Source organism: Dendrobates tinctorius, unplaced genomic scaffold (assembly GCF_039654945.1).
Source record: "Dendrobates tinctorius isolate UK_male_01 unplaced genomic scaffold, ASM3965494v1 ptg000133l, whole genome shotgun sequence".
NCBI classification, from domain to species: Eukaryota; Metazoa; Chordata; class Amphibia; order Anura; family Dendrobatidae; genus Dendrobates; species Dendrobates tinctorius.
This window is the reverse complement of record NW_027361801.1, coordinates 8,717,585-8,732,718: the sequence shown is the minus strand read 5'-3', so window position 1 is coordinate 8,732,718 and position 15,134 is coordinate 8,717,585. Positions and strand designations below refer to the sequence as shown.

The following is a 15,134-nucleotide window of genomic DNA, read 5'->3' as shown; positions in this document are numbered from 1 at the left end:
GGGACTCCAAGACTGTTGGAAGACCATTTCTGGTGACTACCTCTTGAAGCTCATCAAGAGAATGCCAAGAGTGTGCAAAGCAGTAATCCAATCAAAAGGTGGCTACTTTGAAGAACCTAGAATATAAGACATTTTCAGTTGTTTCACACATTGTTAATTATATAATTCCACATGTGTTAATTCATAGTTTTGATGCCCTCAGAGCGAATCTACAATTTTCAGTCATTAAAATATAGAAAACTCTTTGAATGAGAAGGTGTGTTCAAACTTTTGGTCTGTACTGTATACAAAGCTTTTTAGCACTTATGCTTCTTAATATTATGATGTTTACACAGACAATTTTGTCACTTGGCACATTTGTTTATTTAGTCTTTTCAGTTTAATACATGGGTCCTTTTTGTACTCAGGCATGATTAGTGATATTTTTATAGCAATTTTTTGCACTTTAATAAGCATGCAAGCTATGACTATCCTAAATATTTGATATTTGCATTAATGCCATTATGGAATTTCCCTATTTTTTACTCATTTATTTACACGGCTGAAATGGGTTGGTCAATTTCAAAAGTGAATAAATTTATTGCCGGATTGGCATTTTGGCTTTAAGTTGCAAGGATCGGTGGAAGTTACAGAAAGATTTTTGGTTAGACAGGCATTGAGGGGTTTTAGAAGAGGCAAGCGGAGTTTCGATAGGCGGAGACCAATCTCGTTCAGTGTGTTGGAAAGGTTGGGCCGAGTTTTGGAAGGTAGTTGTTGTTCCGATTTTGAGTTGGCATTATTTAGGTTATCTTTTTCTTTAGCCTTTTTCGGGGCAATGCAGATAGGCGACATTGTATCTCGAAGCACTGACAGGCCTGGGGGTTTGTTGGCAGATGATATGGATTTTTGGGCAGGGGGCATCGTTTTTTGGATAAGGAGTTCAAAAACTGATCTGTTGGGGAGAGGTAGACGGGTGGTTTTGGGACGGGTTGAAGGGTCACTGATGTGCCCGCAGAAGTGTTTGGATCTGTATTGGCGTTTGTGGTCAGGGAGGGTGGGCCCATTGCTGTGTCACGTGGATGGGGCATTTTTGTCTCATTTCCAGTTTGTCGCAGTCTTGAAAAGGGGACTGCGGGAGTTTGGCCTTAACCCAGGGATGGTACGGGTCGCATTCTTTAGGATCGAGGCATCTTCAGAGGCTGACAGTCTTGGTTTAGGTGCAGATACGATAAGGCGAATCGGCAGGTGGAGCTCGGACCATTATTTATTGTATATGCGTCATTAATGACAGTGGTAGAATGTTGGATATTTCTTTGATATTGCCTGTTGTATGTATTTTTCAGGTGATGATCCATTACTAGCCTGGATCTTTGGCACTCCTTTGTGCATTGGGGGGTGCTGCTGGCCGACGTAAGGCCAGATGGTAGACAATTGGGTTTTAGGGGGGAGAAGGTGGGGATTCATTAGTTAGGATTTAGAGGGATGGTTTGGAATAGGGTCCTATCCGAGTTTTCCAGAGCCGCCCGGTTGGATAGATCACCTGACATCCTTGTTATGCATGTGGGCGGTAACGATTTAGGGGTTAGGCCAGTTAGGGAATTAATCCGGGACATTTGCTTTGGTTTTCTTAGGTTGTGGAAGTCTTTTCCGGGTGTGTCGACAGTGTGGTTGGATATTGTCCCTAGACAAAAGTGGAGGTTGGCTAGATCGTTAATAGGGCTAGGGTGAAAATAAAGGGGTTGTCCACTACTTTAAATTAAGCCCCAATGTATATACCCTAATGAATTTTGTTAATACTTCATGTTGCCTATTCTGCCTGTGAGCGGTGCTATCGCTGGCAGCTCACAGGCAGCCTGCTCTCGCTTCCGCTTACATCTCATCAAGTGCCGGCAGCAGCCGGGGGTCCCTCTTCCTCGTTCCATGCTGGCTGCCAGGCTGTGGGCGGAGTTATCCCCCCGCATCACACCCAGTATCCACTGCGCCCATTCTTTGAGAAAGCGTGCAGAGGATGCTGTTTGTGATGCGGGGGTTAACCCAGCCCACAACCCAACAGCCACCGCGGGGTCCTAGCGCTGAGTCACGCCTCACTTGGCATGACGTCAGTGCTGGGTCATGTGCTGCCTGTAAGCGGCCACGGATAGTGCCGCTCACAGGCAGTATAGGCAACATAAGGTATATACAAAATTCATTAGAGGCCCTGGGGGGATACATTGGGCGGTTAATTTAAAGTAGTGGACAACCCCTTTAAATAGGGCAGTATCGGGTTTTGTATCCAGGAATGGGGGTTTCAGTGTTCGGCATTTTGAATTGGAAGCGGACATTGGAAATTTTTGATTGGAGGATGGGGTTCATTTAAACGCGATAGGAATTGATTTGTGAGCATTGGCAATACAGGAAGGGATTGACAGGGCATTGGTGGCGTTGGGCACTCACGAGCCTGAGGTGGTCGGGATCCTCGTGGTTGGTGGGGGGTGGGGTTATTGGAGTTGAAGCTGATTGGTCAGGGGAAGGAATTGTAAGTAAAATTCCAGGCAGTTAAAATTGTGCGGGGCTAATCGGCATTTGGTTATGGGCTCTGGACGAGGTTTTACCCCAGGAGTTTTGGTGGTTGGTCTTTCCGGATCGGGATGTATGGTGCCCTCGAGCGGGTGATGGACGGCTGAGGGCAACATGGTGGTCAAGTTTTCATTTGTTTTGCCAGATCTTTTAGCTCCAAGAACACTCCCCTCATATTTACTTTTGCATTATTACTTATTGTTACATGTTATTGTTTGTTAATAAAATTGGCCGCTGTTGCCAAAACTATCCAAAGTATTTAAGTTGTAGTGTTTTATTTAAAAGGTCACCCCTTTGGTTCGGTTTGGTTGTTTCAGATTGGGGTTGCAATAAGGGGAAGCTGGACTCGCCATATGCGTTCATGACATGCAAATGACATGTCAAGAACGGTTTAATATAGCAATCTGACCTATAAAAGGCTTCAAAATGTCCTAAGTGTTACAGCATGTTGCTTTAGCACAAAAAAAGGTAACTTCTTGAAATTTTGCGCCACTTTTGAGAAATATGGCGCAGATTAATTCCACCTAAAGGAGCTTTGTCGAGCTGACGATTGCTGGTACATGAGATCATAGGCTGGAATGTAGGATGACAAACTGATGAGCGCACACATCTGTATACCATGATCAACTCCTCAGTTTTCTTTACCAAGCTGGCTACTAACTTTTTGCTCCTAACTTTGTTAAACTGCTCAGAATAAAATAGGACAAAACTGTACTTGCAGCAGCTGAGCATTATAGCGGCCAGTAGACACGTACTTGTAGATATGATTAACATGGGGATTCACACCAAGGGAGTTCATCCAGTTACGGAAGGTCCTTTCCTCTCTAGTCTCCCCTGAAAAAAAAATAAATAAGTAATTTCCCGTATCTGCTCCATTTAAACTATCACAGATCATATCACTTGACAATAAAACTAACAAAACTACAAAAGTTTCAAAGGAAACAAATTTGGTAAAAATCACCATGATGTACATTGGAAATAATTTCTACTGACTTATAAAGCACAAGTAAGGCCTCATTCACATGTACGAGAGAAAAAAAAAATAAAAAATACCGAACTCCGTTAGTTTTCCCAACTTTTAACAGTCCATGAAAATTGCAACGCACTTGAATGCCATGTCATCCGAATGCTGCCAAATTCTTCATGGACTCACGGCCTTGCGTTGCCAATTTAAAAATCGGACAAATCTCGGCAAATGTTGTGCAGAATATTTGGTCAGCAAAAAAAAAACAAAAAAAAAAAAACCACCAGACGTGACTGGCCTCAGACTATAAATATGAGTGCCATCTGTGAAAATGAATCATAATACTTGTATGGTGACGGATGTGTGACCGAGGCCTTTAGCACACAGGTTTTTCGATTTGTTCATTGGATCAAAATGAGGAGTAAGCAGTTCAAAGAACTTCCAATAGATGGCACAGAAAGGCAAGTTGGTAGAATCACGTTCATTTGCATTTTATTTTGAAGTCACTTTTCTTTTTTGTACGGTGAAATTTATGGGGTTTTTTTTAGCCAAATTATTCCAAATGATGCATGCCGGTGGTTGAATTTTGCTCAAAATTAAAGAAGCTCTTATATAAGATCTTACTTTTTAACGCCTTTTTAGAGCAAGAAAGAAGCTGCAAATGTCCAATGTGCTCAAACCACTAAGAATTATCTAGTGCCTGTTATTAAGGATATGTTCCTTGCTCACCTTCGAGGAGAGACCAGTCGATGTCCTGGTTCTCAGGCTTAGTAAGCGCGGGGTATTTATTGAACAGGTTTGCCACAAAGGCCAAGTTTAATTTAGGATTTCCGCTGACCACATCAGCAGGAGTGACGAACTGCCTGCAGCCTAGTCTTTCAGCTTGCTGGAGCATGTACTCCGCCCTCTTGAGATCGTCCTTCTCCTGTTGGAATAAGAATGATGCAAACCTTGTAGTGTCCACAGAAAGGATATTTTCCCAAAACTTAATATAATGTCTGCTCTGGTTCCACTTCTGCAAAGTTGGTAAAAGTTTCATGCAGCAGTTCAATTTGGGAGGAACGAACAATTATCCTCCTACTGGATGTGCAACTGAAGAGAATGGCACATCTACCCAACAAGAGTGATACAGTAACATTAAAAGCAATTACTCTAACTAGACTTCTAGGAAAGTAACTAGTCCCCACGGCAGCTATAAGAATATCTAAAGGAATAGTGTAAAGAGAAAATTCCAGTCTTTATGCCCAAAAAAGGACAAATGGCATTAGTAAAAGTACTCTTGATCAGCACTATTCACAAAGGATGATCACCCCAAAAAAAGCTCAGCTCTGGCCACGGTGTGCTCAGTTCAGCCCATGTATTACATGATCACGCCCTCATAAATATGGGACCCATGCAATATTGCACTTGTGGCCAGCAACAATTATTAACAAGTGGTTTCAGAACATGGACCTGCAGAGATCAGGTCTGAAATCCTTGCAAAAAGGGCCGACTGGTTTAGACAACCCCTTATCAGAAAATGCTAATTTTTTTTACCACTCTGACCCAAAGAGGATAAAAATATATTTAAAGGGTTAGACCAATCTTCATAAATTGATTAGATGGTGCTTGTAAAAACATGCCGTTTGAGATATCAACGCTTAAGGCCCTTTTACATTTAGCGATGCACCAGCGATCCGACCAGCGATCCCACCCGGTCAGGATCGCTGGTGCATCGCTAAATGATCGCTAGTGAGCTTTCATACAGAAAGATCTCACAGCGATGCAGCAGCGACGCAGCGCACGATACTTACCATTCACACACAGCGATCCTGACGTCCTCCCGCCCGCATCCAGTGTCGCTCGTCGTCACAGCAGGAAGTCTCAGCAGGAAGCGCCCGACGAGAAATGGAGCCGGACATTCTCGTGCGATCAGCGATGGACAGCGGGGGAGGCGGTCGCTGGTAAGTATCACACATAGCGATATCGCTAGCAATATCGCTATAACGTCACAAAACCAGTGACGTTTTAGCGATATTGTTAGCGATATCGCTTAGTGTAAAACCCCCTTTATTTACAGCTTGTTGCCTTGTAAACTGACCGCCGCTGTCTAGATTGTAACCACTGCACTTAAGCGAAAGGTGATTAAGTGGTGACAGTGTGCACTCCAGCAATCCTGGCAAGCTTCAAAACAGTGCTTACAAGCTCAACAGAGAAGAGTTTGTAAGCACTGCACATGTTCTGCTGTCTAGGAGTGGTCGGTCTACAAAACAATGAGCTGTAAACAAAAGAAGAGTGCTAATATCACAAGAATCTCCTTCCATGCTCGGACAGATAACTACCACTTTGTGACTCCTAGCCTACACTTTCGCCTACGATATGACTCACAGCTCCCATGGCCAGCTATGAGGCAGAAGATTACCTTGCACGGAGAGTCTGCGAGAATGACAACGTCAGATTTGGTTTTACGAAGGGGATTTCAGTGAGACAGAAGAGATTAAAAATGCATGCAGGATGTTTAATGCTGACTGTAGATACAGAGGCCTGAGAATATTAATAAGGACACAGCATCCCCTGACGTGTGCTGCATACACCGCTGGAGCAGACTTACACTGAATCCAGACATGTTGATATCTATTCTCTCTTCACCTTCCTTCTGCCCTTTAGGTGCAATCTGGTTGAGCAGATGGAAATAGGCTCTCGAGTCCTGCAATTAAAAAAAACTAATTAAATCCTTGTGACTTAAAAAAATCTGGTGTTTAAAATTGTCAAATAGAAAACACAAGAAAAACACATCAGGAATTAAAGATTCAGCCCTGATGAGCCTTCCTTTCTAAGATTAGGTAACTGAATTCATCAATTTCCAAATATTGGTTGAATTTACCTAAAAAGCGCTCCTATTAAGGTAAATGGACACAACGGAAATGTGGACTTGCACACTGAAAATCCACAGCGGATTACGGTACAATCCATGTGGCTTAGATTTGACCAATCCTCATTGCAGAAAGGTGAAATCCACTATGAATTCCACCACAAATCTGAGTGTGTAGTGTGGATTTGGCTGCGGTAATTTACAAGCCTTATGAGTGGGGGTTACTTAGGTCAAATGTACAGATAAATGAATGGATTTGCCTTCAGTTTCCAAGAAAAAAAAATTCAGATTCAAGAAAATATGAAATTTTTGTGATTTGATTTGCACATATTTGGCAAAATAGTGTTCAAATGGAGGCCATTTTGCTAAATTCTTATGGAGGCCCAGCAAGTTAAGAATGGGAAAAAAAACACAAAAACTGCCACTACTGTCCCGATTATCCGGTGGGTTTTTGAATCTTCCAGCACTGAAGCAGACATGCTTCTAGTGGGGCGATGTATGTGACCATGTGGGTCCCACATGGTCACAAAAATATATATATAAAAAGCAGCAATTTATAATGCGCTTTCTGGAAGCCTCAGATCATAATAGGTGTATTTTCACAGCAATTCGAATACTTTCAATCAAATTTTTGGGAAATTTACTAATTTCACATGGAGTTACAGGACATTATGCCACTGCATATGGGGTTCTGGAAGAGTTACATGTACAGTGACATAAGGGTCTTTTACACTTGCAATAAGAGTAAAACATTTCGGCCATATACGTGATGTAAACAATATACCTTCACAGAATTACCAAAGTCAGTGAGCTGAAGGTAGAGGAGCAGAAGAGAGAAGCAAGAATCCATATGAAGCATTCAAGGGAAGACAGAAATAATTAGACAACTTCTACAACACTGTAATGGAGGAAATATTAGCTGATACTCAAGTCAATGTAGCAAACGTTTGCCTTAAAAAACGGTTATCCAAAATTAGTGACAATTTTTTTCCGTAAATGGATGTATTTAAGGCAGAAAATTATTTTTGCCATTTGTTTTCATTAGAAATTTTGCAGTTTTCCCTTTACCTGACCCTCAGTTTCACTGCACAATAAACTTTGATGATGTCTATGGTCAAGTGTTCAGAAAAAAGAAAAAGAAAATTACAAATGCTCCCATCTTTTAAAAGGGGCATTTCCATCTTTAAGATTCTAACCCAATATGTAGAGGTTGTAATAGTAAATACCTCTAATCAGAAATTAAGTATAGTTTTTCTGATTGGCTATGTCTCTATCCTCATGAGCAGGCATTACAGGACCTTAGGTATATCCATGGTTATGACCATTAGCATCTAGCGGTCACTATATCAGAGGTCGTAACCATGGATACCAAGGGTCCTGCAATGCCTGACCATGAGGAAAGAGACAGCCAACCAGAAAAACTATGCTACATTTCTAATTAAAAAAGTTATTTCTTTTTATTACTACACCTACTACATTTTGGGAAAGGATCTTGGAGATGGGAATACCCCTTTAATGAGAATGAGCTCACACAGGTTTTCAGTCAACTCGTTCTACAGCCACGAATAGATGTGCAATGCAGAGGAAAAGATTTTAATGAACCCCATTGCAAAATTGATTTTTAGCTCTAAATGCATGCATTTAAATAATTTAAAGAAAAAAAAGTGTAAACCCCTTTAATAAAGCATCATAAAGATAGAAATGAAGGCACTTTATTGCACTGTTGGACTAAGTATAATACGTTATCTACTTGAGACTGATTCTCCACGATTAGAGACACTTATCCATGTATGTCACCATGCAAGCGATAAAGCAATAAATCACAAGCCTTTCCGTTAGCCATAAATGTCCTCACAACAACCTGGATTACAAATCTTCAGTTTCCGCAAAGGATTTATCAATTTCCTATTGTATTAGGTTTGGTATAAAAATCGAGCAGATATAAAATTAGCGCCAGCTTTTAAATCAATTAAAGCACATGTTCACACATTCAGGATACTAGCAGAATTTAGCAGCAGTTTCTGCTCATAAATACTCACGAAATCAGTGACATCCTATGTAAGTGAATAAAGTTTGGGACCGCTTTGTAACCGATTATGCTGGGACCCTCGTCACTTCTCCCCGACTGGTAATTAATTTCTACCAACTAGAATGGCTATTGTGTAACTTGTTCTTATTTGTATTTTAGGCCATAGTATGACTATGAAAAGGGGTTGTCGAGGTAAAAAACGGTAATTAGACCTACCAGTAATTGTGTTTCCAGGAATCCATCCTGACAGCACACTGGAGGACGTCCTTCTCATCCGTAGTGGGACAGGAACCCACGAGAGTTTATAAGGATCCTCCCCTTGCCATCCCTCAGTGTTTTCCCAAAGTAACACATCAGGATGGATGCAAACAGACTATTTAAACCAACATTCTTCCTACACATGTTACACCACAGTTGTATGGAAAGTGTCATAGGAAGAGATCTAACAGTGCTGTCAGGATGGATTCCTGGAAACACAGTTACCGGTAGGTCTAATTACCGCTTTCCAGGTCACCACCTGACAGCACACTGGAGTAGTACCAAAGTATATTGGTCCTAGGGCGGGACTACTGCATGGAGTATCTTTCTCCCAAATGCTAGCTGTGTGGATGCTACGTTTAGTTTATAGTGCTTTGAGAAAGTACTAAGACTTGCCCAAGACGCTGCTCTGCAGATGTGTCCTGCTGAGGCTCCCCCCTTTTCTGCCCATGATGCGGCCATGGCACTAGTTGAGTGGGCTCTCAGGCTCCCCGGGGGAATCTGACCTTGTGCTCTATAGGCCATGCTAATAGTGGCTCTAATCCACCTTGCTATTGTTGATTTTGACACCTTCTTCCCCTTATTAGAGCCTCTATATTGGACAAAAATTGCGGTCCTGCCTCCAGGGTCTGGTTGCGTCCAGATACCCAAGTACAGTTTCCCTTACATCCAAGTTATGGTAGGCTTCTTCCCTGCTATTCTTGGGAGACTGGAAAAAAGAAGGGAGTACTACTTCCTGATTCATGCTTGTGTTTGAGATAACTTTGGGTAGGAAGGCCAGGTCGAGTCTAAGGACTAAGCGGTCACTAAACACTTGTAAGTAGGGGTCTTGGGTCTGCAGTTCTAACCTCTAGGCTGATGTAACTGCCACTAGAAAGGCTGTTTTGAGATAGAGATTACCAATATTTATCTCTGCCCCTAGCTGGTATGGCTGTTTACATAGCGCATTGAGGGTTTAAGCCTTTGCACTGCTCTCGAGAACCAGACTATCCACAGGTGTGATGATAGGGCTGTGTCATAAAACACGCTCAAGGCTGCGATCTGCACTCTCAGAGTGCTGGGTCTAAGGCCCTTTTTGAACCCTTCCTGCAAGAAGTCAAGTATCTTCGGGATGTTGGGTTGGTCAGTTCCGACTGTCGCCTCTCCCCAAAAACTGCAGAACTTTTTCCAGATTTTATTATTATATTGCTGCGGTCACGGGTTTCCTATTTCCTTGTAGGGTAGAAATGACTTCGTCTGATAGACCCCTTGCTCTTAGGACCTGCCGCTCAGGATCCAGGCTGATAACTGGAAAGCTTCCGGCCTTTGATGTAGGACCAGACCCTGATGGAGGAGGTTTTCTCTTCTTGGCAGGAGAATGGGTTCCTCGCCCGCTAGTTTCCTGAGCAGGGGAAACCAACTTCTTCTTGGCCAATAGGGGACCACTAATATGACCCTGGCTTTGTCCTTGCAGATTTTTCTGCGGACCCGTGGAATGAGGGCTAGGGGCAGGGAAGGCATACAACAGGCCCCTGCTCCAGGACTGTGATAGAGCATCTATCCCTGTCAGATTTCCCAGAGAGTATAAGGCCCTGACTTTTGCATTCCCTTTGTCCGCAAACTGGTCTATTCTTGGTTGTCCCCCAACGGTCCCACAGGCTGCTGAACACTTCGTCATTGAGCTCCCAGTCTGTTGCGGTTATCCTTCTGCTGAGGAAGTCCACGATCTGGTTCCTGGAGCCCTCCAGATGCACAGCTGAGATGGAGAGGACCTCCTTCTCTGCCCATATGAAGATCTGATCTGCTAAGGCCTGAAGTGTCGGGTGTCTTGGTCCGTCCTGGTGGCGGAGAAAGGCTACTGTCGTGTTATTGTCTGACAGTATTTTGACATGTTTTGTTCTTCACGTGAGACCTGGCGACGAGCAATACTTTCCAGACCGCATGTGGTTCTGACGTTGGAGGACCTGTTGCTGTCCTCCGGACTCCATCGCCCCTGGTAGTACTTTCCTGCGACGTGTCCGCCCCAGCTGAACAGACTCGCATCCGTTGTCACTACAACTTCCAGGGACTGAACCCATGAGACACCGGTTTTTAGGTTTATCGGAATAGTCCACCACAATAGCGATCTTCTGGCTCGGGGGGTTAACAGTATTTTCTTGTCCAGTGAGCTCTGCCTTCTGTCCCAGGATGCTAGGACTGCATTGTAGGTCACAGGAGTGGAACCGACTCCATCTGACACAGGAAATGCACGAAATCATCAGCCCCAGGATTCTCATTGTGTCCCTGATCGATACCCGGTTCGTTGAGAACTGACTAATCTTCTTCGGCATAATGGCCTGCTTTTTGGCTGGTAGATAAGACATCCTTTCTGAGTCTAGCATGACCCCCAAGAATTTTATTCTGGGCTTGGGTATGAGATCTGACTTTGACCAATTTATGATCCATCCTAAACTCTGCCGCGTGGAGATTGAGGACTGACAGTCGACCCTGAGCTGGGTTGCTGAATCGGCTATAGTTAAGAAGTCGTCTAGATACGGGACCACCGTGATGTTTCGGGCTCTTAGGTAGGCCTCTACCTCTATCATTAATTTTGTGAAGATTCTTGAGGCTGATGCTAGGCCAAAGGGTAGGCAGCGAAACAGATAATGGTATATCCTGCCGTCCCTTTCGACCGTGAACCTGAGGTACTTTTGGTGATCTGGGTAGATAGGGACGTGGTAATACACGTTTAGATCTAGTATGCACATTACCACCCCTTTCCCCAGGAGCGGAATCGTGGATCTTATCGATTCCATTTTGAAGCGTCTGTAGGTTACCCATTTGTTTAGGGGTTTGAGGTTTATTATGGTTCTGGTCTCCCCCGAGGGTTTTTTTTTATAACGAAGAGGCTCGAGTAGAGTCCTCTCCTTTCTTCCTGGGCAGGTACTGGTGTAACTGCTTCCATGTCTATTCCAAGAGAAAAAGGTCGCACTCAGCGGGATAATGATAAATGTTTATTGACACTGAATTACATGTCACGTCGGAGATGTGAAGGAGAGTGTGTGTTTTTGACACACTCTCCTTCACATCTCCGACGTGACATGTAATTCAGTGTCAATAAACATTTATCATTATCCCGCTGAGTGCGACCTTTTTCTCTTGGAAACTACATTCGTCTTGCTACGAGGTCAAGCACCTGGGAGTCCTGGATGTGAGGTCTCCGCCTGCTGCCAGCCACGGACCTTAGCACGGTAACAGCGGTGCCGTCCGCTTTCTTGCATTGCTTCCATGTCTAGGAGATCCTGAATGTCCAACCACATGAGGGAAGCTGAACTGAGTCGAGAACTGGTCACTAAGAATCTTCTCAGGGGTACAGGATAGAATTCAACTCCCTGCCCCCGAACAATGACCTGTAGTACCCAGGGGCTGGAGGCAACCTGCCATTTCCCCCTCAACTTGAGCAATCTACTCTGGAGGCATCATTTTTTTCAGGGAGCTGGACAGGAAAATATGTCATCTCTGTTCCTATTTCTACCCTCGACTCCTTTGGTGTAGCTCCATCGACTCGACTTCCCTTTCCCTCTGTAGTCCGTTCTCTGGTTGTAATGGGGTCTACAGAAGGGCTGGTATCTTTTACGCTTCTCTTCAGGGAACCCCTTTTTTTCCCATCTGATGCTTTCTCCAAGATATCATCGAGCACGGGCCTGAAGACCCTGCCCCCCCCCCCCGAGCGGAGTTTATTTTTTGACTGCATGTCACCTGTCCAACTCTTAAGCCAGATAGCCCTTCTGGCTGTACTGGACAAGGTCTGGCTTCTGGCCGTGAACCTAACCGATTCTGCCGAGGTGTCGGCCAAAAACCCAGTAGCTAACTTTAGTAAGGGGAGGGACTTCAGGATGGTTTCCCTCGGGGTTCTATCTGACAAATGCTCCTCCAAATCATCTATCCATAGATGCATGGAGCGTGCTACTGATGTCGCAGCTATATTCGTTTTTATGACCGCTGCCAAACTTTCCCAGGCCCTTTTTAAGAGTCGGTCTGCTTTCTGATCTAGGGGTTCCTTCAGGCTTGAGGAATCCTCGAATGGAATTGCCGTCTTTTTTGATACCTTTGCCACTGGGATGTCCATCTTCGGGACCTCCTCCCAGACTTGACCTCCTCAGGGTCAAATGGCAGGCGAAGCCTAAAGTCTCTGGGGATAGTTAATCTTTTCTCTGCCTCCTCCCATTCGTCCAGTATCATTGCCTGTATGTGGGTGTTTACTGGGAAGACCATCGAAGTCTGGGAGTGTAACCCTCCGAACATTTCGTCCTGTATTGAGAGGGTAGGAGGGGATTCCTCGATCTGCATAGTCTGCCGCACTGCCCCCAATAGTTCGTCCGTATCCCTGGACGAAAACAGATATTTCCGTCCCCTTTCTGGGTGTTCTCTGGTCTCCTCCTCCTCTGCATCAGATTCAGACAGAATGTCTTCAGAAAACATGTCCGATCCACTCTGCCTTTTCCTGGATAACTGGGGGTTCGCCTGCGGGGTCTGGGAAGTGGCTAGGCCGGATACTGAGGCCTGTACTTCTTCCCTAATTATCGCTCTAATGTTAGACATGAATGTAGCCTGTTCCTCCACCACTATGCGCTTTGCACATGTGTTGCAGAGGGTCTTTTGCTACGTGTCATTTAGCTTCTTAGAGCAAACTGGACACTTCTTATCCTTCCGCTAAGGCTCCTTTCTCTCAGAGGTGGAGGTTCCCCCCTAGAACATATAAAATACAGGTTCTGTGGGGCCTATCTTTTCGGGCTCTGCAGTGACCTCTTTTGAGGTTTCTCACATGACCCTGGCTCTCTGCTCCCGTCTCAGTCTTTGCCTGGTCCTCCATGTTCCTGGTAGAGATGGATACTGCCGTCCTGCTGACCACTGTGGAGACACAGAGGCATGTAAGTGGGGATGGGTACCTCGTCCTGCCCCTCCGGAGAAGAGTCTGCATACCGCACCGTTGTGCGCTGTCGATCCGCTCCTCTGGACGCCTGCCCACCTCCCTGGTGGGCCTATATCTGCTGCGGTTTGTGATGCCGGGCGGTCGCTGCCAGAAGTAGCTTAGTGGCGACGCGACCGGAAGTGACACGTCCCCGGTCTGTGACGCGCGCCCGGCTCTGATGGCGGCCCCGCCTTCGATGGGGCAGCCGGAAGTGAGGCGCCACCGGTCTGTGACACGTCATCGGCCAGAAGTGAGGCCCCCTGCCTCCGGGCTCGGCAGCCTTCTCTTGATGTGCCGCGTTCCCCGGGAAAAGGGGGGGGGGGGGGGGAAGCACGATGATCTGCTGCCGGGTGTCGGCTTGTGGGCTCAGTGGACTCCCCAGAGGCGGTTTGGCGGTGGTAGTGTCCAGGGTCGAGAGCCCCCTTCAGGAGGAAGCGACCCGGTGTCCAGGAGCAGCACTACAATGGATAAGCTGAGGGACCCTCTGTCGGGTGTCAGCTGCAGATTTCTCCAAGTAGGAAGGGAAAGGCTGGGCCCCCCGATCCTGCCATCTGCGTGGAACGGTCGGATATTCCTCTCGTCGTTCCTATCCACAGTGGGACAGGAAAAACACTGAGGGATGGCAAGGGGAGGATCCTTCTAAACTCTTGTGGTTTCCTGTCCCACTACGGGTGAGAAGGACGTCCTCCAGTGTGCTGTCAGGTGGCGACCTGGAAAAAGCCGTTAAAATGACCTTGCATGGTCACTTTGGCTTTAACAAACGTTGCAAAAAATCAATAGTACATGTAATTCTAAGACACTGTGCAATGCACCTTAAAGAAATATGCTTATTTCTCCACTTATGAGACAGATCTCTCCCCCCCACATTCTATGTAGCACATACAGTCATATGTAAAAGTTTGGGCACCCCTATAAAAGTTAACCTTTTTTCTTTATAACAATTTTGGTTTTTGCAACAGGTATTTCAGTTTCATATATCTAATAACTGATGGATACAGTTAGATTTCTGGATTCAAATGAGGTTTATTGTACAAACAGAAAATGTGCAATCTGCATTTAAACAAAATTTGACCGGTGCAAAAGTATGGGCACCCTTATCATTTTCTTGATTTGAACACTCCTAACTACTTTTTACTGACTTCCTGAAGCACTAAATTGGTTTTGTAACCTCATTGAGCTTTGAACTTCATAGCCAGGTGTATCAAATCATGAGAAAAGGTATTTAAAGTGGCCACTTGCAAGTAGTTCTCCTATTTGATTCTCCTATGAAGAGTGGCATCATGGGCTCCTCAAAACAACTCTCAAATGATCTGAAAACAAAGATTATTCAACATAGCTTTTCAGGGGAAGGATACAAAAAGTTGTCTCAGAGATTTAACCTGTCAGTTTCCACTGTGAGGAACATAGTAAGGAAATGGAAGAACACAGGTACAGTTCTTGTTAAGCCCAGAAGTGCCAGGCCGAGAAAAATATCAGAAAGGCAGAGAAGAAGAATGGTGAGAACAGTCAAGGACAATCCACAGACCACCTCCAAAGACCTGCAGCATCATCTTGCTGCAGATGGTGT

General features: G+C 44.9%; 2 protein-coding genes across 4 annotated transcripts in view; both read right to left on the bottom strand.

Annotated features, from left to right (window-relative positions):
* LOC141048082 (plastin-3) overlaps nt 1–15,134 on the bottom strand; it is a 133,200-nt gene that overhangs the window by 23,910 nt on the left and 94,156 nt on the right. For 2 of the 3 annotated variants that reach the window (XM_073543461.1, XM_073543462.1), the window contains exons 10-13: nt 7,135–7,161; nt 6,090–6,185; nt 4,229–4,424; nt 3,291–3,369 (exon numbers count right to left, since the gene is read on the bottom strand). In XM_073543461.1, the coding sequence (XP_073399562.1) occupies nt 3,291–3,369; nt 4,229–4,424; nt 6,090–6,185; nt 7,135–7,161 (398 nt within the window). The remainder of the gene's footprint in view (nt 1–3,290; nt 3,370–4,228; nt 4,425–6,089; nt 6,186–7,134; nt 7,162–15,134) is intronic. The other variant, XM_073543463.1, reaches the window with a different exon arrangement.
* Nucleotides 1–15,134, bottom strand: part of LOC141048083 (plastin-3-like) — a 320,243-nt gene that overhangs the window by 210,984 nt on the left and 94,125 nt on the right. The window lies entirely within an intron of this gene.